Genomic DNA, 25257 nt, shown 5'->3' on the forward strand with positions numbered 1-25257 from the left:
CTAATAATCCTTTCTTATGACCTTTTAGTTTTTTTCCTCTTTGAAATTATACCTGCTAAGTCTATTCTAATAAATTTCTTTCTTGTGATTTCACTCTGTATATTATATTAATAGTAATCGCAGTTATAATTTATTGAGGAAAAAAGGGAAAAAGAAAAACTTTGATCATGATTGTATACCTATGTGTAACAAGCAATTAGGAAATCACTTTATAAGCATCTCGTTTAATCCCATGGAAGTTATTTATTTTCTAGATTGTTCTAGATCTAGAATGCAAAGCCCAGAGAAGTTAAATAATATCCAATGTCCATTAGTTATAAAGTGGCAAGTTTTATAAAACACTTTTTTTTTTTTTGGTAATGACCCACTATAGTAAAACCAAGTCCCTCCACCTGCCAAATGGCCTTCAAATAGAGAACATCCAATGTCATGGACCCATCGTGGCTTCTCTTAGCTAACTTCCCACTGTTACCATTCCAGGATGACAGATAGAAAACGATTCTCTCCAAAACATCAGAACTCACAGAATTCACAGTCTCTCCTCCCTTTTATATCTCTAATGGTCATTCTTAATTTTGTTACTGCTCTAGAACCCAGACAGAGTTCATTTTAAACACTCTGAGGCACGCAATATGAACACAGAGCAGAAGATAGCTGTCAAAACCTTCCTTGGTTTATTTATAATGCTAACCATGATGCTATGTGTATGAAACTACATGGCATTTAGTTACTTGTAATTTAATACTTTGTGGGCAATTACAAAAATTACACACACACACACACACCAGTAATCTCCAGTGTTCATACTCCCTGCCTATCCAACTCGATATATGCCTAATCAAGGGCACTGACCACATACACCACAGTCAACATCACTCCAGCACAGCACATTCAGAATGAACTCTGCTCTCCTTTCTCATGACCAAGGCTCTGAATTGTCTTTCGCCTTCCCACTCACTTATGTAGATTCATTCACTAAATACATACTAAGCACTTCCTACATGTCAGGCAATGATCTAGATGTTGAAGATACTATAGAGAAAAAAAGGCAGGCCAGGTATCTGCTTCCACACTCTGGATGCACACTGCCTCCTTTTCCATGAGCACAATAGATCAACTGCATATGTTCATTAAGGTGTTTGTTCATTAGTCTAACAATGACTGAGAATAGCTCTTTCAGAAACTGCTGTTATACTCTTATTGTATTTAATAGCCATATTGTCTATTTTGAATCAATTATAAGTCACGACCCTAGTTTTCAATCACCCCCAACATGGATCATGGTTTTACTATGATCCATGTCCTGATTTTAATTACTTTGTTTTTGGTTAACTAGCATGAAACCCATATATATGCCTTTATTTAAGTGCACAAACTCAAATACATAAATTCAGTTAAAAATTTAGACCATCTCAATGACATACCATGTATCTCAACTCAGTGAACTCTTCTGAACTCTAACATGAATTACATCCCTCTTTTCAATTTCTTAGTCCAAGGGTTCACAGTGAAATCTGCATAAATACTTCTACTATTTTTTAAATTAACCATGGCACATCAATTTATACTTATACCATTACTTGTATTAGCACTTCTATCTTGATTATACTCATGTCCATAAAAATTTGTTTATTTTATATATCAGATGTAATGGATGAGTCAATATTTTCATGTTCAATAACACCTAATTAGACACGTGCTTTGTACTCAATAATGTTGAATGAAAGTATACTTAATGAACACAGATGTAGAAATAATTAATTCTAGCTATGAACAGTAGCTAGGTATCTGTCTTATGAGAGAGCATATGTCCCCATACTGGTAATTCATTACTCAATTCATCAATGAAACAAATATATACATTACACTGTAAGAATAAATATCTACAGGTAAATGTAGATATAACAAGAAAAATAAAGAAAGCTTAAAAATTCCTTCATGTTTACTTTTAATTGTACTTAACAAACATTAAAATTAATACTTAAAATACTGAGACTATAATGAAATCCTGTGTCACATTGTGCTGCCTAAGTCTATTTACATTTATTCTTTAACCTGGTCAATCAACTGTGCATTCCACAGATTATATTGGATGCCTGGGCAGTGCCTACGCTACGTACAAGGCAGATTCAAAACTGTAGAGAAATGCCTAATAGAAAAGTATTTATGTAAACTAAAAGACGCTGCTTCATTTAAGTATTCACCTGAAAGCCATGACTTATTACTTCAACAACTGAAAAGTCAAAATGGATTGAAGAATTCTTATCATTAAGAAAAATTAAAGTTTGACTAATTATGCACAAATCACACACATAGATTTTGACCAGAAGGCCTCCCACAACCTTCTCCTAATCCTCTCTGATCCAAGGATCAGACAAGTTACACTGAAGTTCACAGAATGTGACTTCACAGCATGTATAATTTCAACATAGAAGAAGCAACCTTCCCTCATATGCAACCCTTCAAGCTCATAGTCAAGACAAGAAATAAAGAATGACATTCCTGCAGTCAGTAAGTCAAATAAATAGAACATTTGTGGAACTCTGGGACCTAAAAATTCTATTAGGCCTAATTCTTCAATAAACTGGAAAATAGCATAAGTGAAGCGTTATGTTTCTTACTAGAAAAAAAATTGCTTTAATTCTTAAGTTCTTTTCTTTGTATTCTGGAAACAAATTCTCTTGCTCCATCCCACAACCTCCTCTTTCTCATAAGGAGCTGCTTAGTCTTTCCTGCTTACTCATAGTGCTATCATTGAAACTGTCCATGAAAGTATGAAAGTATGTTCTCCGTGACATGACACTTCCCCTCAACCTTATAACATTCATCTACGACAATATATTTTCAACTGGTGACTTAGTGCCTGGGGTTACCAACACAAATGCAGAGAAAAGTAAGCTGTCCTTCTTTTTAAACGATGGGAAGTCTCACACATCATTCCTATACCGGGGTCTTCTCTTAGTTCTCAGTCCCTAGCACTCTATCACTCACGGGCTGCTCAGCACAGTATATTTATCAAGGAGGGCAACGCAATTGTTAGCTGGCAGTTTAAATGGTGCCAACTTGTCATGAGAGTGACAGCCTGGGCAATTGTTTGCCCTCTGGGAACAGGTGCAGGCAGGTTCAAATGAAACACATCCAAATACTAACAGCAAGATTCTTAATCATGTCAATAAAAAGGATGTACTGGTGTCTGGAATTCAGTGGTCACAATACGCCTCTTACACTTTTGAAGATCAAATGCTGTCTAGCTTTTCAACAGTGTTCTGAGGAATCTATCATGTTATAATCGTTTTTAATACATGCTACTTATTTGCTGGATAAAACTCTCTAATTCTGATGTTCCACATGCTAAAATGCACATTTTTAAATAACATAAGATCAGGGTATCAAAATAAAGAGATGGAAAATAAAGGAGATATATAAACTTGGGTAAAATTAGATATATCCATTTATATTTTCTCTGTTTAAAAACAAACAAACAAACAAACAAATAAACAGAGGCTCAACAACAGCATAAGATAAAGAGCACAAGATAAATTCCTCTAAAATGTATATTCTTAAAGAACATAATCTTTTTGGGGGGCACCAGGGGATTTATTTTAATTTTAGATAAATGGATATTTTCTGATTCAGAGAAATTCAGGTTCTGACATTGGGTAATATTTGTGTTTTTCTCTTTAAGTTATTTAATCTCACCATTTTCAAATTTATTCATTCATAAAATAAAAATAAAAATAAAAAAGACCTGCTTTTCAAGATTGTCTGAAGTAAATAAGATAACCCATGTAAAATATTTAGCACAGTACTTAGCATAAAATAGAATCTTAATAAGTAATACCCATAGAGTGCCTTTCCAAACACAGGATTCCAATTATTTATAGGTAAGCAGTATCCAATGTTAAAACTTACGTATTACTGCCAGTTATTCAATAATTACAGGTCTAAATGATTAAAGCTTTCCCTCAAGAAAGATCCAAGTACTGCCTACATCCTCTGTTTGAGCATTAAAAGTTACTCTTTCTTAGAAAAAAACCCATTTGATCTCAAGAAAGCAAGGTGATTATGTAGCACAAAAATAATCACCAGATGATTGTATGTTAAAAGAATGTACAGAATTTTTATGAATCAACATTTGATAATTCCCCATTACTGAAGAAATAAAAAAATTGAGTCCTTTGTGTTTTGAACCAGTTATATTTATATACAAGCATGTTTTCAATCTTTTTCCTAGTTCGAGTCCTTTGAAATATTTCCTTTAAAATTTGTTTCAGGTAACAATCACTTTTCCATAGAATTCTTTAACTTTCTCTATGTCATGTAGGAATATAAACTTAAATCCAACATTTACATTCGATTAGAGAAAATAGAGAAAAGAGCTTATATATTAGGCTTAGAAACATAAAAGGTAAAGATTAAGAGAAATTATAGAAAGGGCCTAGTTTAAGATTTTATAAAAAATATTTAAATGCTTGACCATTAATCATGAGTCATTCTTTCAACTGTAATAAAAATGACAGCAAATCTTGTTTTCAGGTTTACTGATAGTTAACATTATTCTAAATTTTTACACTGTACTTCCCTCTTTGATTGTCAGGAAGTTTAGGATTAAATTTTTTAGTTCAAGTATAGTCATGATCTCATCTATGGTTCCAACTAAAATTATTTTCTCTTTTTAAGTAACTTCTAAATAACTCTGTTTCTTGTATTATTGACTTGTATGTGTGTCCATAAAATTTTAGAATAGGTTTGCTTGAATTCTTTCTTGAATTCAAGTGGAAGTACAAATATTTGCTCTTGTTATAATTTGGTTACTTAATTTATTTTTATTTTATATTATCTTAAAATTGTCTTTGAATTCAAAATTTTAAGATTGTATTCAGAAAAATTTGAGAGGTAAATAGAATTGGCAAAAATGAAGAACAATTCAAAAGGTTATCATAATATGACCTCATTCTCTAATCAAAAACAAATGGGTTCCTTCTTTGACTGCACATTATTTTGTTGAATTAAGTTTTTTAAAAAGGTCTTCAAAATTTAAGATATACTTCCGATGATGAGGGTTTCTTTCTGTACCTGAAAAGCTCTATTTTTCCTGTGAACATTCATCCTGTTTTAGGCTTAACGATAGTGAGCAAGCTACCTTTGCCAAGAAAGATAATCCTTCTATAAAACTAATATGCCAGCATCCTGTGTTTGAGGTAAGTTGAGAAAAAAACATAAACCTAAAGCAGGAATCTTCAACTTATCCTTTGAGCACTAGCTACTTTTCATTTTTCCAAAGCCATGAAATGGTATTTTGTATTGTGTCTGTCTGTCTGTCTAAGAGGGGATAGTTTAGAATTCAAAAAAAAAAAAAAAAAAGCAATAATTTTCTAAGTAAACAGAAGTATTATTAAAGTTTTACCTGACATTCTGCTGAAAAATCCCAGCAAACTAAGGAAAGGAGAAGGATTAGAGTGACTCCATAATTTGGATATCTATAAAAGATTGATTGATCAGCATCCTCTGGTTATGAAACCATGTTCTAAACATTCCCTTAAAAGAAGATTACCTCATTAAATATAAGGAAAACTAGTAGGCATGCTTCTTAAACAGCCTATGTCATACGATAAGCTAAACAACTTGCCTTGTTTATCCTCTTCTAATTCACTCTCAGAACATCCATCACCCTCATCTTTCACATTGTCATCAGCATCTAGTGCCTTCTGTGATGAGGTTTCACTCTCCTTTTCAAGGTATAAATGATCTTTTTCATCATCTGAGGGTGACTTTGACATTCCATTCATTTGATCATCATCCTGTCCTTCATTAGCTTTCTCATCTTGTTTCTCCTCATCTACTTCAAAATCTTCTTCATATTCTGAGAAAAGAAAATTTCCACTATGAAAATGAAAATAGAATCCCTGACATTTAACCCATTTTACTTAATGAGAACTTTGACTCTATTATCCTCTTTTCTCAAGGCCTTTCTTTGCTTCTTTTTCACATAATTAGTGAACATGGAGAGCTAACAGCAAATGATCAAAGACTGCAATCAGTTACATATACAAGGGCACAAAAGAAATGAAGCTCCAAATGACAAGCCTGAAACCTAATAAGAGTTCATATACAAATGGACATCATCATCTACAATAACCAAAAGGGACAAGAGAAGAACTTGATAGAAAACAACAAATTAGAGATAAATTAAAAATGAAGAGAACAAGAGTATAATAATGAAAGTTAATTTGGAGATCCAGTGAGGTCATATTTCATATGAAGAATGTTCAAAATATTTGGATATCAAGTTAATGAATAGTGAAGTGGAAAAATTCAATTAATCAAGTCCAAAGGCCCTGAGAAGCAACACTGAAAAGCAATTCTTTGAGAACCAAATGGACATCAAGAAAAGGTATTATGAAAGATTTTACACCTAAGCCAGAACTGCAATCATATGTTTTATTAATCCCTACAATCAATGAAATAATTATATTCCAAGGATTAAAATTCTTATAAAATAGAATATTCTTGTCACAGCCACTAATTTGCTTCATTCCCTACAGAGGTGCAACAAATCTGTAGCAGAAAAAGAAAATTGTCACATCAGATAAACTCCAGCTGTCCCTTGTGGTTATAATTTTTCACCCTTCATATTTAATTGTTCCCCTTTTTCTTCCACCAAAAACTAACAATCTTGAAGTGACAACATGCCAAAGATAGAGAGCAAAAGGATTTCATGCAGAACCAATTAAGCAAATAAACAATTATCTTCAAAATGAAAATTACAGGGAAAATAGTTTTCCCTCTTTTGTATGTTTTAGTTATTAGATAGTCTGTTTTCTTTTCCAGTGGTGGGGGCCTCTCAGGTAATACCATGGGAGCTATAAACCCTGACTGGTGAAAGAAACTTAATTTAAAACGCAGGCCCTGTGCATTTGAAGAAAGCCGTGTTAATGCAGAGAATGTGTGAGAGAGATGCTAAGAGGAAAGGTGAAATCAGGAACTTTAATGAATAAAGGCAAACAAAGAAAATTCATCACAAAAATGTTTTCATGAAAGAAACAATATGAATGAAACTGTAAATTATTAGTAGTAAAACAAAATTATAAAATAAGCAAGAAAATGAAGAATGTGGTTTATATTGCATGAAAAAAACAGGAAATATAATAAAAACAAATAAGTATGTTGATCCAAATATTTCAGGCCACATAATAGGATGGTTCTTCACTCGGCCTCGTTAGCTGTCAGTAAGCCTTTATGTGGAAGAGGATAAAAACTGTAAGATAAAAGACATTAATTATAGTAACACAACCCTTGCCATGAAGGACTCTCCAGTTTTCTTTGAGAAAATAAGACACAGGTACATAAATGATACTGTACTCATAGTATTTTTCACACAATAATGTTAGTTTAATGCTATTGGGCTCAATGACTATGAATTTTTATATAGGACTCAATTAATTATGTGAAATAGTGTCAAGCAAGTGTAATAGATTTAAAGAAGGACAGAAAGTCGTTTGGAGATCATAGAAAACTTTGTAAAAGTTGGTGTTTAGTTAGCCACAGAATACAAGCAAACAGAGAAACATGCACATATATCACTTTACAGATATTTGTTTCTGGTCACAGGATAAGCAGGAGGCCAGACAGAACATGAGTGAATGCTATAATTCCATCAATAGTATTAGACAGTAGGAAAATATGAGGCTTTTGGAGTCAGGCAATCATGTACCCAGGTCCCAGTTTAAACACTCACTAGTTGTGCGTCCTTAGGCAATCTACCTTACAAAGCTGTGGTGAGTATAAGAGCAATAAACCCTGGAACATGCTTAATACAGTGCCATGGTCATTAGGTACCTAATCAATATTAAGGATTAGTAGTAATAGTGACTGTGATTGGAGGTAGAGGGAGTTGGTCGTAGAACAGGAAAAATCACACACAGTATGTACTCTGTACACTTTAATGGAGGCACCTGATTAAAATCAGAGAAGTACAAATGTCCACAATTAGGACATAATTATGGTTACATTATTGAAACAGAGCATAAAATTGAAGGAACATGTAGTGAGCCACAAGAACAGTCTCTGCATCCTATTTTGCAGGAGCTTCTGTTTCAGCCCCCTCCCCCAATATGAAATGTAAGGCTGCCTCGGCTTTATTCTACCCACCACTATTATCACATCTAAATATTAGCCTTCTATTAACCACAGAGCACTCTATTAGCGTTATAGCTCAAAGCACACCTCCTTTGTGTCATCGACTCATGCAGTTTCAATATGAAAGAACTGGCGGCATGTTTTCAGAAGTCCTTTTTATAATTTTTTCTTTTTCCCCCATTTCATCTTCCTTATTACAGAGAATTCAATTAGCTTGTTGTTTACCATCCTTGCTAATGAGGAAGTGAGGCAACACGAGGTCAACATTAATCCAGCTGCAACCCTCCCTCACTGACCTCCACTCAAGCTTCTTGCTGCCCTTACCATCAGCGGCTGTTCTGTAAAGAGCTGACGCCTTGCTGCTGCTGTTTCTTTCTTTCTTTCTTTTTAATGGAAACAAGCAATTAAAGTCCATTAACTATCCGACACAGAAGAAGGATCTTGGAAAAGCTGTATTATAGGCATAAAGTATGCTACCCATAGCCCTGGCCGTGTTGGTTTAAGAGAAAATAAATGAAGAAAATGAAAAGCTTCTATTGAACGTGGCTTTAATAAAACTACATGTCTTGAAAGTTAAAACAAACAAAACAACATCCCATTTGTTAATCTCTCTGCTATTGCTGTGCTGCTGTAGATATTTCTAAATTCTCAGTCTAAGATAATAGAGACGAGAAGGGTTCACTGAGAGAGAGAAGTAACTCGGTCAGTGTTATAAGTGAAAACACATTATTTCAGTAATAAACAAACATAAAATCCAGTGCTATACCAGCTCTGTTATTATTCCCTTGGATAACTAAAACCCTTGGGCAGCAACAAGATGAGGTAAGGAAGAAGATATCTATGATGTGCCCTTCCCCTGATACCAGACCTTCTACACGTCGTCTCAGCCCATGGCTATTACTCCTCTAATCCGGGCTTTGCCCCCTTGGTGTAAGATGGACACTCAGGCAGCTCCCGTTTCTGATTCTTTGACATATCACCCAGAATCAGGTCATTTCAAAGGTGGCTTGTACAGAATATCAAGTTGGACAGTATTTGAAAGTTTGAGCTTTGAAATTAGACAAAGCCCAGAAATTAGACAAGCCTGAGTGTTGAAAGGTAGCAGGATATGCCACCCCAAAACATGGCACTTTATTTTAAACTGAAGGCAAATGAGAAGTAATAGATATAAGAAAAGAATACTGCCCTCACTTATTTGCCTAAAAGCAGGACATAAATTTGTAAAGGTGTCTTCCCTCCTCTCTCTAGCAGAAAGGACTGAAGTTAATCAAAGGAGACAACTATAGACCCTTTTCATTTTAGATATGGCAAAAGAGAAATCAGCATAAGAAATCTCAATAAAACTAGCTCTTATCTACCATTTGGTCCCCATATATTTGCCTTCCCACAATTTGCTGCCCCTAGAAGCTCAAAGCCCTTTTCCTTTGTCTTGTCACTTTTCTAAAACGGAATTGTTCTTTTGTTAAGATGCCACGTAAGTCTAAATTCTGGGCACTCCTTTGAGTTACTCAGCTCTGAGTTCTCTCATGTGTATGTTTGATGCATATACTAATACACTTGTTTATTTTTCCCTTGTTAATCTCTTATCGGTTTCATTTATAAGGACCCAGCCAATGAACCTAAGGTAAGTAGAGAGAAAACTATAGTTTGAATCCTAGTTCTGCTACTTTTTCTCTATATGTCTGAGCCTCAGTTTCCCAACTTGTAAAATAGAGGTGGTTATAATATCCACCACATCGAATGGTGAGGATAAAATGAAATAGTATGTGGAAAGTGTCTGGCTGAGTGTTCAGTGCCTGGTTCTTTTATTATTGTTATTATCACTACCACATTTATGAATGTGTGTATGTGTGTATGTGTGTGTGTGTGTGTGGTGGTGGTGGAGGAGAGGAGAGAGAGAGAAAGAAGGAAGAAGAGGAAGGAGAGAAGGAGAGGGGAGGGGCAAGGAAAGAAGAGGAGAGGAGAGCAAAGGAGAGGAGAAAAGAAAATAAGAAACGCAGACAGATAGGCTCTAGGCCCCAAGCCTATGTCGACTGTTTCTAGTTATGGAATATTCTACCAATATATAATCATATAGATTGTGCCTACCTGATGCCAAAGCATCAATTTCACCAAAGCAAGTACATTCAAATATTTTTCAAAATTCTATTTAGTCAGAATGGTCTCTATCTGCAGAAGTGCATAGGGACTCTGGCTTACACAGACATAAACTTGCCTTGCCCTCCTCCACCCACAAGAACAGTCAGCAGTTCTGGAGTTAGGCCTGCCCTCCTCTAAGGCAGGTGACACAGGACTCCACTCAAAACAGTACAGGAAGGTGGTCAGGGATTCCTCAGTGTAGCAGCACTGCCTAAACACCATCACTGAGTAATAACACAATGGATATTTTTGCAAATTTGGTAATCACATTTTTAAGACAAGCAAAAGAATAACAGCAACAATAAAAGAACCCTGTGCTATCCATTACCGTATTTAAATAGATTTTCATGGTCATCTTCCCAAACTTGTCCTGGTTTTCCTCTACGTTGCATTTCTTCTATTGCAGTTCTCACTTCTTCGATCCCTATTTTTTCCTCTTCAGCTGAAAAAATGACTGAAGCAGAGGTTTTGTTCCCTTCCATCTCATTCCTTCTTGGTATCATGTATGCTCTATCCTTCCTCAGTTTCCCCTCACCCTTCTCCAGTTCCTCTCTTTTTTGAATGTTCCTTTGTTTCCTAGGTTTTGGTGATGTTGGTTTTTTGTCAAGACCCATTGCAATAATGCACCTATGAAAATATGAACATAAGGTGTTTATTAATCTTTATATATAGCACAGTGGAACCTCGAAGCTTTTTAAATCACTTATTCTTGTAAGAAACATCATAAGAAATATTTTATTATCATACACATAATTAAAAATAAACTATTTCCTTTTTATTAATACTAAAATCTTATAAATGAACACAACAAATGCTTAATAATTTTACCCTCAATAATACATAAGAAAAGAGAACAACAACTAAGAACTATAGTCTCAATCTAAAATTTGTGTCTTAAAGTATATTTTTGGCCTTAGAGTCATATACATATACATATATGTATATGTACATATACGTATATATACATATACATATATATATGTATATGTATATTCAAGTCCTTAAATGAGAATTATATGATAAAGAACATTCAGGTTTATAAACACAGGGAAGCAGAGAGAAAAATAATCAGAAGAAGAAAGATGGCATTCGGTCTTTGATAATTTATTATTCTAACAACAAAAAATGACATATAAGGCTGACTCTAAATAAATACGATTGATTTTTTAAGAAACATATACATTCGAAAGTTGTGTCCTTTAAATAAACACCTCAGGAGCCTTCACACTCATTTTAATAAAGTGTCATTATTACTTTTAGAATTGCCTTCGAAACTTGTACCACAATCTTTGGTGATTTCTGCTGGCAATAAGCTTTTGTTCTTTAAAGATGGCAATAATTTGCAGAGGGCATAAAGTCATTCAAAGTCAAATCTGGTGAACCAAGCAGATGATCTAAATGTATTAAGACATTAAAATTTTTTAAATCAGTTACAACAACAATCATGTGAATGAATCCTTCTATAGCTTTTTTCCTATCACTCAGTTAACATCAAAATAAGAATTCCAATAGTGATGATACATTAATAAGATGATGATTATCATAATATGATTGCAGAGCACTCCCTCTGCGCCAAGCTCTTTCCTGTGTACTATATATACATTATCTTCCAGCTTTTCCCCACAGACCAATTAATTAATAACGATTATCACTACTTTCAAATGAGAGAAGTGAGGCATAAAGGGTCCATGATGTGCCCAAGCTCACTCAGCAGGTTAGTGATAGAGCTGGATTCCAACTCAGGTCTGTTAGACATCATCACCTCACACTCAAGTACAAAAGCATGCTTAGATTACAAATATAACCCTCTCAAGTGACTAGCTATACCTACAAACATTACACCGCTGGGCTAATCACCAGGGAAAGTGCTCATGCTCCCCACCAGACACTAATAGAACCTGAAGAAGTTTTCATCAGGGTCTAGAGACAATCCATGACCTGGAACAGGGGGCTGGCATTTATCAGTCTCCACATTCCTCCTCCTCTAGAAATATACATGTCCCCTTCTCTACAGGTTACATGACTATTGAGTCAATTACATTGAGTAGGTGAAAAGAGATCAGAATGCAGTCAAGACTTATTGGTCTAAAAATAATAGAAATAATATGTAGAATTTGAAAATTGCCTCAATGTGAATCAAATTTAATGGCACTTTTTTAAACTGAAGATTTTACTGAATTTCAATCATCTCTAGTCTAGAAATAAGAATTAATGTTTCCAACGAGCAAATACGAGAACTTAGTTACATCACTTTTCAATATCTCTCCATAAAATAAAGCTAAAAGGATCTGTACTTGAAGTAACTATTGGGCTATAAAAAAAGAGATAATAAGAATACACTTACTTTGCCTATATTAAGGATGATAAATACTTCCCAACTATAATGATGACCTACTTAGCACATTGCTTTCCTTGGAATAAAAGTGTCATGAATCTTCACAAAATATGATTACCTACACTGCTTTCTGTTCAAGCTGTTCTTCCCTTATCAATGGCAACACCAAATCCATTGATTTGGAGCCTCTGCTATGCTGGTACTTCAAGTTTATGTTGTGACTGTGCAGATATTTTGATGCCTCCCTACAGCAGGCACAGACTTTTTATTGCCCATCTGCTTAGGGGAATTGGACAAACAAAGTGGGTAACATCTGTGCTCTCCTCATCACTGACTACCTAGTTGGCTTCAGAGTATAATTTGAGGTGTTGATTCTGATTACTGAAGCTTTCTGTATTCTATTTGGTTAGGCAATTCTTCTTCCTGTGTTTTACTCTAGTAACTGAGAGTAACTACCACGTCTCATCAAATAGTTCCTGTAAGTGAGGAATAAGTTCAGTTGTGGAACCTCTGCACTTTGGAAGACCACTGCCAAGGTTTTCTTGTTTTTTGAGGACCGTAAGCATGTAATTCCAAATTATTTTTAGAACTAGAATTCCCTACTGTTTTATTTTATTACAATAAAAGTTCTAGGAACCACTATTTTTAAATGAATGAAAATAAATTTCATTTTTAACGAATTGGAGGAATTAATGTACAGCTCTTTAAAATAAGTATTATTATAGATGTGACCCCCCCCCCAAAAAAAAAAAAGTTGTACAATATGATAAATGATAAGTCTTCTTAGGGGCAGGTCTCAATTTTCACTGGAGTTCTGTAGTATGGGTACTTTTAGAATAATCAGAGTAGTGTCAAGTGGGACAGGGACAAGCAAGCAAGGCTCCAGCACTCACCTACCCATCATTGCCCCTATTTAAACCAGTCTGCCTCGATGTTTACTTGGTCTGCAACAAGGAGAATTCAAGTGAGACCACACTGTTCTACTCTGGACATTCACAGATTTCATTTGAAGAAATGATTATGAAGCCAACAAAATATTGTAAATCGGTGAAGGGACTCAAAAGATAAAAAAAAAAATTAAAAGTTTTAAAAATAAAATTAAAGAAAACTAATGTTTTATGAGAACTGTGCCTTTTAATTAAGGATAATAGATCTTACTCTAATGCTACAACTACTTTGTTGTTGTTGTTATTTGAAAAGTTCAAAGAAAGAAGCTAGAAGAGACCAAGTGAAATTGTATAAAGAATTGGACAGAGGCTAGTAAGTATCGAATAGGAGAGAACGTATCATCAATCAGATTTTGGTAATGATTATTGAATCTCTATAGGGAATGTTTAGGACCAAATATTTACAGCTTGGATTTGTACAGCAACTCCCAAAGAATGCAATGTGTTTACACAAGGATGATGGAATATAAGCTCATTAGTTTTCCTGAGAGTTAAACAGACATGTGTTAAATGACTTGCTCACAAATATGGAGGATACATATTTGAGATGGAACAAGAAAGCAACTTCAGGTGGGTCCAGAGTACTCCTGGGCACTTCTATTGTATCACCTGAGACCATTTGCTCTCCTACTTGCTGGATGACTCATATCTCGTCTCTCTCCAAAATCTTCCAAATCTCTCCTTCCCCAATCTTAACCTCACTGATAAATTCTTGTTTGACTGAAAAAAATAGAAATAATCCACAGAGAACTATCTGTTGGTCCAAACACATTCATCAATTTACCTCCCTTTCTATCTTATATGCCATCTCTCCACCTGTTACTATAATATTTCTCCTCTTTTAAGGCTAATGCCCCCACGTGAACCCTGGATCTCATCTCCTCTAGTCTACTTAAGCACTTTGCTCTAGCCATTTCTCCCTCTATGTTATGCTTAATTAATTTTTTCTTCTTCTTTGGAGTATCAATTCTATCAGCATATAGCCATATTGTAACAGCTCCCATCTTAAAAAATAAAAAGCCTCCTTTGACTCCTACATCCTCCCTCTTGGCTATCACACAATTTCCATCCTTTATAGCTGAAATCTTTTAAAAGAATGATCTATATTCTCTGGCCTTACTTTTTTCCAATTATGTGTTAAACCCACTCCAATTAGGCTTACATTCCTACCACTCCACTATTACTTGTGCCAACATCACCAATAACCAACACATTACCAAATTGTGCTTGATCCTTATTCTTCACTTACATTACCTATGCACACATTCAACCCTATTGATCAAGCCCTTCTTCAATCATTTTGTTCATGTCCAAGACATCACTCTCTCTAAGTTCTCTTTCTAATCACTGGCTTTCCTTCTTAGGCCTTTTGCTGGTTCCTCTTTATCTCCCTCATTTTTTAACTGGAGTAACCTGGAGTTCATTACTCAGGCATCTTCTCTATCTGCATTCAATTCTTAAGCAATCTTGTCCCATCTATAGACTTTAAATGCCGTCTATATGCAAATCATTCTCAAATTCATATTCCCAACTTGGACCTCTCACCAGAACTTATAGATGTCTCAAACTTGGTATGTCTAAACCCAAAATCTCTTTATTTCACCCTGTTTTTTTCCCCCATAGTCTTCTCCATCTTAGTACATGTTAACTAGACATCTTTCCAGTTGTTCAGACCAAAAACTTTTTAATCATCTTTGGCTCTGTTCTTTATCTCATGTCTGGCATTCAATCCATCAATAAATCCTATAAACTCTACTTTCAAAATACATCTAGAACCCAGTCATTTCTCTTTTTACCATTCTCTCACTTCTGAACTAAAGTAGTTTCTACCCTTTCCCCCACCTGCCTCGTTTATTTTTTCCCATAGGAGCTACTATCAAATCATGACAGGTCATTGGCCCAAAATCTAACTTAGAGGCTTTGCATCCCTCTCAGAATAAAAGTCAAAGTCCTTGCAATGACCTTAGGACTCTACGTAACTTGGCCCCATGGTCTCTCTGACCTCATCTTCTATCATTGTTCCATTCCTTATTGTTGCTCTGGCCACTAAGCATATTCCTGCCTCTTACCCTCTGTATACACTTTTCTTCTACCTGAAAAACTATCTGGAGGAAAGGATGTTTTTCTGTTTTCTGCTCAAAAGACATCTTATCAGAGAATGCTTTCTTGACCATCTTATATAAAATAATCCCACCCTCTGACCTTTATCCCCCCCCCCCAACTACTTATATCTCCCTTAACCTGTTCTGTGTTTATCATGCTTATTATTAATGGGTTTACTGGGATGTTAGCCCTTTCTCCATTAGAATTGGCTCCATGGAGGAAGATACTTTGGTTAGTCCATTCCTGTGTTCTAGTTTAGGATATAGTCAATTCTCCATGAGTACTTTCGGAAAAAAATTAAAGAAAGCGTGTAAGCGAGTCTCCTGACTTCAGAAAGAAAGTCCAGTATGAAAGCTAATAAACAACGGTCAAAACTTACCTTTGATCATGCATTTTCTTATGCCCCATATTGAAACTAGGAGCATGAGAATGATATTTGGGCCACACCATAATGCAGGCACACCTATAAAATGCACAACCTATAATGTCCAACCATACAGCCAGATGGTTGCACATGTTTTTGGGCTCAGCCAAAAACCAGTTACTAAGAGGAATGAGAAAAAAGGAAAAAAAGAAAAGAAAACCCCTCTCCTTCACTGCAGAAACAGAACTTAAAGCATACTGAGGAAAGTAAGATTCAGAGAGAAATAGAATTTGAAACAGCACTAGCTTTTATTCTCATTATACAATATATGTGGACGTCTAATTTATCTTATTTCAAATACTAAAAGAGGGGTTTTAATAAACAACCTTTAACTTAGATATTTTAGGCTTATCTACACTGACATCTTTCTTAATAAATTGTGCATCAGTAAAAGCATAAGAAGAAAAATGTAGCAAAATTTGCCCTCTACCAAAGGGCATTTGTTTCCATACTTGTAGCAAGGAGATGATCTCTCCACACACACAAACCCAAAGTAGCCTCGTTTGCCTCCAAGTCTGGAACTTTTTCGATGCTTATATTCACAGCAGGAGCTTAACCTGTTCACCTGGATGCCATTCAAGAAAAAGGTGAGACTGAAGGGGAAACCATGGTGCCTTTTGGAAATAAACTGAAAGGTCTCTGGAATTAAAAAGGAAATACATTAGTGAAAGCAACTGACTTTGGACTAACATGTTCTAAATGAAATTTTTCTATTACATAAGTATAACATCATGGTCTAGAATTCAGGGGTCCCAAACTTTTTGGCACCAGAGACCGGTGCTCCTATAGGAACCTAATGCCTGAGGATATGAGGTGGAGGTGAGGGGTGATGCTAGTGCCTAGGAGTGGCTGCAAATACAGATGAAGCTTTGCTTGCTGGCCCGCCGCTCACCTCCTGATGTGCGGCCCTTTCCTCACAGGCCACAGACCAGTACTGGCATGCAGCCCAGTGGTTGGGGACCCCTGGTCTGGATCACTTTTTTTTAACATAATGACAGCTTTTAATTCATAGAAACACATTCTACTACTTTTATGTATAAAAAGTACTCCAAGGCTTTATAAAACTCTTTGATATGCAATATAATGACACCTGACATTATATGGGCATTTACTATGGCCAGCCATTATGCCTGATTATCTCAGGTGTGTTGTTTCTCAACAACCACATGAAGTGGAAATATTATTATCACTAGTCTAGATGCGGAAATTAAGGCTTAGAGAAATTCAATAAGTTACCCCAAATCATACAGTAAGAGAACGAGTTAGTATTTGAATCCAAACATCTCTCTAGATTCCGTGACTCTATCCTGCTATTTTGTCTTTTGAAAAAGTACATGACAAAGGCTACTGTGAGTCCAGTAATGCTTTTAAATAAATGTGTATTTTTAGTTTTAACTTGAAACATCTTATTACATATATACATGAGGCAGACTTATTGCATCTCCAATCCATTTTCAATTCTATCTGAATTTAAGGCCGTTTTTTGCTCCTCTATTTTCCCAAATGTCCCACCAATAAATTAAGAACCAGTGCTTATAATCAATAGGTTTTAATCATTCCAAGTCTTTATAAGGCTCATTGAAAAAACATCTCACCCTAGAGATCCCCAAAACTAAGCCTGAGAAACCATATTTTACAGAGTGACCCAGAAACCTGCTTCTCTTGACACTTCCAATGTTACTTCCTACAAAAGAAGCCTCCCCAGACCCTTCTACTTCTACTGATAATGAAGTTAATTATTTTTGCCTCTGTTATGTGCACATTTCTTATTGTTGCACTTATTACAATATATTAAAATGTGCCTACACCAGTGGTTCTCAAACTTTAGTGTGCATCAGAATCACATGGAGAGCTTTTTAAAACACAGATTACTGGGCCTCACCCCAGAGTTCTGATTCAGTGGGGCCCAAGAATTTGTATTTCTACCAAGTTGCCAGGTTCTGCTTGTGCTGTTGGTCCAGGGATCACACTTTGAGAACGCTGATGTTTGCTGCCCTGCATGTTTGTGAAATCTACGAGATCTGAAACTGGCCTTACTGATCTTCTTTTCCCCAGATCCCAGAACCAAGGGCATTAAGAGGCCCTCGATAAATAATTAGTGAATTATTATTTTAACCTATTTCTTTCAAAATCATCTAGAAATACTGTGTTTATACTACAATGTGCCTCGAAAAAGAAATCTAAATCAGATGCAACTTGTACTAATGAACAGACTTATCAAGAAGGTAATTTTCATCATTTATGCCTTAGTTTTTGTGATGTAAATTAAACTAAAAAAGAGAAAATTAAAAAGATAGTGTCTGGGGAAACTAAAATACATTAGATTTTAAAATAGACTTATCTTTATCATATTTAGACTCTTTAAGTGGTGACTAGAATGCTAGTTAGATGGCTTTGATTACAGAAATCTGAATGCAACATTCATGTGATATGATCCATTCTGCTTCAGTGTCACAACCCATAATTCTCGAAGTACCCAGCCCGGGGAAGAGTGTACAACCAAGGAAATGCTGAGAATAGGCATAGAACATCAGCTTCTAGATGCGACTGCCCTTCCTTTAGGTACTCACATGACTGAAGAGCTCATCCATCTATTATTATTTCCATTTCTTCCATTTTTTCCAAACTTATTAGACAAAAATGGACACCCTTGGTCTTTATTCCCTTGTTAATTCTTTTGTAATTTTATCATTTAAATTTTAATGACACTTTCCAACCTTGACTTAATGGTTCCTTTTTGGAGTAGTGGAAAAAAACAGACCAGAAATTTACATTTCAGAATTCCCATCTATGAAATGGAGATGGCAGGAGGAGCGGATGGAGAAGTGAGGTGGAGGGGGTGACCCAATCTGCCCACTTCACAGAACAGTCTTAAAGATTATATAATATACAATATTAGAAGGCATTCCTTAATATTTATAAAATACAGTTATTCATTATTGACTGACAATGAAAAATACTATTTTAAGGTGCTAAAGAGAACCAAAAATACTAGAAAGATATCTAATGTGGTTTCCTCCTTCAAGAAGTCATAATTTAACAGGAGAGACAAAATTAATATACCAAACTTTTGGAGTGAGGTCACCAAATCCTATTCCCTTAAAATATTACCTCTGAAAATGGATCATCGAAGTAAAATAAATGGAGCAGCAGTTATTCATTAAAAAAATTACTGAATTTTTGGTAAGAACAATGAAAATCTGAGGCATTCTTGCTTGGAGCTGCTCCCATCCCTCTCACCTGCCATGACTTCGTCACTGTAGTTCCAATAAGATAGAGTAGGCCATAAATAACAAGCAGCTTCTCTGGCTTCATTTGAAACAGAAGACAAAAAACCTGGCCAGTGTCATCACCACTAATAAGTAGCAATCTCAGAGGCAAGCTAACATGGAAGGCCAGAGGTTCCGCTAGACCAAAACTGTAGTTTGAATTAGGGCAAGCAACAGGCCAGTGTACTAGCCAGGAATGTTACAGTGAGATACAGGCAATAAAACAATCATAGATGCATTTGGAGGACAGCAAAATTTGCCACCCAAAGATGTGTCTCTTTAGCATAAATATTATTTTAGGTTGATTATTTTCAGGAAACAAAAGACTCAGGAAGAACCTTTTACCTTCCCCTTAACTGCCTTAAAGAATTTTGAGGACCTACTGAATATAGAGAGCTATCATTATATATAACTACAGTTTAATATGAACTAGGTGTGATAGAGAGGAGCAAGCAAGTCCCATCTGACCAAAGTTTTCTCTCGGTTCCATTGTTTCTGCATGGCCCAGAAAACATTTATTTACCAAACATTAGTTCCTTTCATCTATCTGTGAATTGCCTTACTTTCCTCTGAAATTCTAAACCTCTACCCTGCTTATCCTTGGTCCAGAATGACTATACTTCGTCTTGGCTAACTGTCTTTGGAATCTCGTGTGTCTGTCCAGATTCTTCATACGTACCTATTCAATTTTATTTTCCCCTGTTAATCCACTGTATGTCATTTTAATTATTCAACTAGCTCAAAGAACCAAATGAGGGAAAGGGGAAATTTCCCCTCCCCAACACATTCAGTTAGTTCTCAATATTTCCTCAGTTAACTGGAGGTGGCATAGATTGGGGGAGACCCAACCTATTCATACATCCCTGGCCAACCAGAAGTTTGCACCCATGGTCAAAAGAAATACAAGAAAGCCTAACAGAAAATCAAAGTTGGTAGAGACTTGAAAATTGCCCGAACTTTGAATGCACTCCTGAACCCACTGTAGTAGGTTGAATGTTGCCCTCTAAAAACTCATGACGATCCAGAACCTCAGGACATGGTCCTATTTGGAAAGAGTGTCTTTGCAGATATAATAGTGAGGCATCAAGATAAGATCATCCTAGATTTGTTTTGTCCTAAATCCAATGACTGATTTCCATAGAAGAAAAGGAGAAGACACACACAGAGACACACAGGGAAAATGCCATGTAAAGATGGAAGCAGAGATTGGAGTATTGGAGCTACAAGCAAAGGAATGCCAAGAACTGCTGGGAGTCACTAAAAGTTGGAAGAGGCAAGGAAAGATATTTCCTAAGGGCTTTTAAAGAGAGCATAAATCTGCTAACACCTTTATTTTACACTTCTGGCCTCCAGAATTGTGAGAGAATAAATTTCCATTGTTTTAAGCCACCAATTTAGGGACATTTTTAATGCCAGCCCACAAACAGATCCACTGGCAGAAGGTGTAGGCTTTACTGGCTCAACGTTTTTGAAAACAACCTCTGACAAATCTGGATGATTACTAAACTATAAAACACAGAGACAACCAACCCTTAAGAGACTAGCCTAAAAAATAAAAATAGAATTAAAAAAAAAATCTGAGCAGAGACATCACTGGCTGTCTACCAAAGGAGAGAGTGGATAATTTCACAGACTTGTTCCGAAAAAGTTACTAAACAAACAACAACAAAAACAGCAATAATAATAACCTTTGGAGGAAAAAGTCAGAATCTAGAATCCATAGTTGCTCTAATACATGATCTAGAATGTTCAGTTTTCAACAAAAAGTTAAGACATGTAAGGAAACTGGAAAGTGTAACCCATACTTGGGGAAAAAAAGCTATCTCCTAGGAACCTACTTAAAAGAAATGAAAACAGATGGCTTAGACAAGAACTTGTATTTGTATATTCATAACAGTGTGATTTATAATAGTTCTAAAAGTGGAAACGGTACAAATGTCCATCAACTGGGAATGAATAAATAAAACATCCATGTAATGAAAAATATATATTCATTGATATAAGGGAACAAGTATTAACAGATGCTATAAGTGGATGACTCTCAAAAACATTATGCTAAGTGAAAGAAGCAAGACAGAAAATACTATCTACTATATAATTTCATTTATATAAAATGTCCAGAAAAGCCAAATCTTTAGAGACTGAAAGCAGGTCAGTGGTTGCCTGGGGCTGGCTGTGAGAGTGAAGATTAACAACCAAAAGTTACAAGGGAAATTTTAGAAGTGGTGGAGATGTTCTAAAACTGATTTATGATAATGGCTGCATAATTTTATAGAATTTCTAAAAATCAATAAATTGTATACTTACAATGGATAAATTTTATAAAAAGTTAGTTATACCTTAATAAAGATATTTTTAAGAACTAAAAAATTCTATATATAATAAGTGAAAAGAAAAAACTAGTTATTATAAGTCACAGTACAATGAAATGCTTTGGTTTTACATGAATAAGATTCATAGCCATCAAGAGAGAAGGATAACCCAGAATAGAAATCAGCTGAGAAAGCTTCACAGCCTTAATCTGAATCTTGTAAGATGGGTAAGATTGGAATTTAAAATTCTATTTGAATTACAAAGGAAATAGCACACAAAAAGACAAGATAACAGCGTTGAGGGTTGGGATGGGGGAGTAATGTGGAATGCACAAATAGGTATAACAGGATCAGATGATAGAAATATAAGAAAACGAGGTCGAAAAGGAAAGGATTATAAGAGGGTCAGAAAAAAGTTATATGGTTCTTTGTATGCACATGAACCCAGGAAGCCAAGGTTTGCCTCTTTTGAAATGGTAAATCAAAATGCCTGTGAAGAACTGTATTCTTTGCAAGTAGCAGAAATATTCAGTAACTTCATAGGTGTACATAATAAACAATCAACATGTGGCTTGATGTCTAACATCAAACCACAAGACATCATGAATTACTATGGAAATAAAAGATGCACTTGCCACATTACTAAATAATTAATTTTATTGTTATTTCTCATTTGAAAGCAAGACAAGTTAATGAATGCCACATTTTTAATGAGTTTACTGCTCCAAGCATAACGTTAAGCACTCCTTTTTTAAACAAGTCTTCTAAAAAACTATTCACATTTCACTGAATCTTGCACAGTTTTGATTTGTAAAAAGGGCAAATTCTTTTTAGTTCAGCTAAATTGCTAAAATTACTGAACCACAAGTCAACTCTGAGTCACCGAACTTTTCAATTTTGAATAATTACTTTCCTGGCAATCAAGAACAAGCTGAGACAAAATTATTGTGTGGACAGGATTCAATTATTTAAGTCCCTATTCCATCCTATTATTCTAGACTGTCCAATGACATAACAAAAAGCCAGTCTCAGGATCAACATGTATGCAAATAACACTTAACCAAATAACACTCTCACATAACCTTTGGTTTTACGCTCTTATCAAAGTGTGTATTTTGTCTCCCAGAAAATCATTCAGCTAAGTCTTGTTCTTTTTTCATTTTTATGTATCATGGTTTCCAGCATAGAATAGACGTTGTACATGCATTTTGTTGAATAAAGCATGATCTGAGACCCAGGAAGAGTTTCATTATATTAATTTCAATTTTAGACTATAGCTAATTTCAGCAATTCTTCTAAATTAGTAGTTGAAAGTTATACTTAAAAAAGATAAGTGAATGTATCTATGTCACTATCATTAGCGGTTTCATACTCTTTATATTATGAATATGTAGGAAACTCTTTGCAACTACAAATAGCTAACTGGGGCTGGACAGTACTGAGCAAAGGTCCTGCACTTAGTTGAAGGGAAAAGATCTGTTCTTGACCTTTTCCAGAGCTGTACATGTGACCTTGAAAAGCCTGGACCTCTGGCCTCCTCTCATTTTCCTCATCTACAAAACGAAAGGAATGAATTCTCAAATGCTATGATAAAATAAGTCAAAGTAAATTACATTCAGTCAAGTATATAAAATAGTTTATAGCATTATTGAGCATTATTTCTTTTATAAATTTTATATATTTCATAAAGTAAAATATTAAAATTAACATTCAAGTGTTTATCCTTTCTTATGTTGGAAAGTTTTAATATTTAATCCTTAAATATGTATAGTTTCTTTTTAAGTACTTGTGTTTTTAAAATTAATATCACTGTTTTTGCTTGATGAGGGAGAACGAGGAAGCCAAAAATAACTCTGTGTTTTTCCCCAACTCCTCCTTTGACCCCCAAGTCTATATCAAGATGACCCAAATAAAAATGTCTTTTCATTAGTAAAAACACAATTATGTTCTAAACAGAGTTTCTCAAACAAGGAAATAACAAATATAATCCTATAATAAGTGTTCCTTTTAATTGCTATTCCACAGAATTAAATACAGACAAATACCATTTCATATGTGAAACCCTGTGTGGCAGGAGTCCCCAGTCTCCAGGCTGCAAACCAATACTGGTCCATGACCTGTTAGGAACCGGTCCGCACAGCAGGAGGTGAGTGGCGGGCCAGAGAGGCAAGCTTCATCTGTATTTGCAGCCACTCCTCAGTGCTAGCATCACCACCTCATCTCCATCTCAGATTATCAGGCATTAGATTTTCATAGGAGCACTGACCTATGGTGCCAAAGAGGTTGGGGTCTGCTGCTATATGGAATATAAAATTTATTTTATACTAATGAAGGGGAGTTTGCCACTCCAAAACATGTCTCTTTGGGGTATTAATCATTTTAAGCTGGTTATTTTTAAGAAACAAAGGACTCAGGAAAAATCTTTGACTTTCCCCTCTGTTGCTAAAAGAATTTAGATAGAGGGCCTGTTGTAGGAAGGGGGCTATCACCACAGATCACTAACTATACTTTAATATGAACTAGGGGAGACTCAGCAGGGCCTAAAGATCCAAGTTCACTCTGCATCCCATTGTCTCTGCATGGCCTAGCAAACATTTGTTTACTTGTTTCTTAAACATTTCCTTTCCACCTCCCTGTGAACTGCCTTCCTACTCTTTGAAGTCTCAGATTCCTACCCCTTCTTCTCCTTAGTTCAAAAAGATATGTAAGACTCAACTGCCCAGTTTGTCTCTAGGGCCCATATTCTTATGGAATCCTGGTAGGTATGTACATAATTAAATTTGGTTATTTTCTCCTGTTAATCTAGCTCATGTCAATTCGATTTTTAGACAAGCTAGAACTTAGAAGTGTAGAGGTAAATTTCTTCCTCTGCAACACTAACAAACATGGATTTATGATCAAATGAAAATGGAAATGTACTAAATTCATTTAGCCAAATTCTGTACCATGGTATTTTGGTGTGATTCACCCTGAATTTATTGTGACTTTATCTCAACATGCTTCTAAAAAACAAATTGCTAACCTGGTATTTTTCTCTTAGAATAATGTATAATATAATCGACTATGGCAAGCCAAATAATTAACTTGTAATTTGGGGGACAGTTTATTCGTGCAACATTTTAATGATCATATATCTCTATCCCAAAATTAATCTGTTACTGGTTAAATCACTCCAGATTCTTTCTTCCACAATCTGCAAGAGTAATTGCTGCTTCAGTTTCAATCATGCAGTAGTAAATCTAGATTTACTTCAAGGCAGCTGGTTTATAAGTCCCTAGATATGCATAATTTCATAGAGTGATTGAACTCATTTTGATATAACATCAACAATAGCTTATCTATAATATCGACTTCAAGCAATTAAAAAGAATTCACATTTTATATGTACCTTTTTCAAGTAGTCTGCCTTTGTAGACACAAAGGTTTTCCCCACCACAGTGCTGTTGATAAACTTTTATTTCATCTCGGAAGTCTGGGTGATCATAAGATAGGTGCAGATTTTTCCCCAAATAGATCATTGTAATAACTGCATTGCTATGCAGTGGTGTTTTATGAATCCTTCTTGAATCCTAAAATAAACAACAACAAA

The 25257-nt window shown here is 35.2% G+C and overlaps 1 protein-coding gene across 3 annotated transcripts in view; it reads right to left on the minus strand.

The window, feature by feature from the left end:
* The window catches only part of ERICH3 (glutamate rich 3), a 97392-nt gene that overhangs the window by 21422 nt on the left and 50713 nt on the right, over nucleotides 1-25257 (minus strand). For 2 of the 3 annotated variants that reach the window (XM_016145068.2, XM_036235288.1), the window contains exons 8-11: nucleotides 25057-25237; nucleotides 16540-16726; nucleotides 10607-10905; nucleotides 5630-5863 (exon numbers count right to left, since the gene is read on the minus strand). In XM_016145068.2, the coding sequence (XP_016000554.2) occupies nucleotides 5630-5863; nucleotides 10607-10905; nucleotides 16540-16726; nucleotides 25057-25237 (901 nt within the window). The remainder of the gene's footprint in view (nucleotides 1-5629; nucleotides 5864-10606; nucleotides 10906-16539; nucleotides 16727-25056; nucleotides 25238-25257) is intronic. The other variant, XM_036235292.1, reaches the window with a different exon arrangement.

Source organism: Rousettus aegyptiacus, unplaced genomic scaffold (assembly GCF_014176215.1).
Source record: "Rousettus aegyptiacus isolate mRouAeg1 unplaced genomic scaffold, mRouAeg1.p scaffold_m13_p_1, whole genome shotgun sequence".
NCBI lineage: Eukaryota > Metazoa > Chordata > Mammalia > Chiroptera > Pteropodidae > Rousettus > Rousettus aegyptiacus.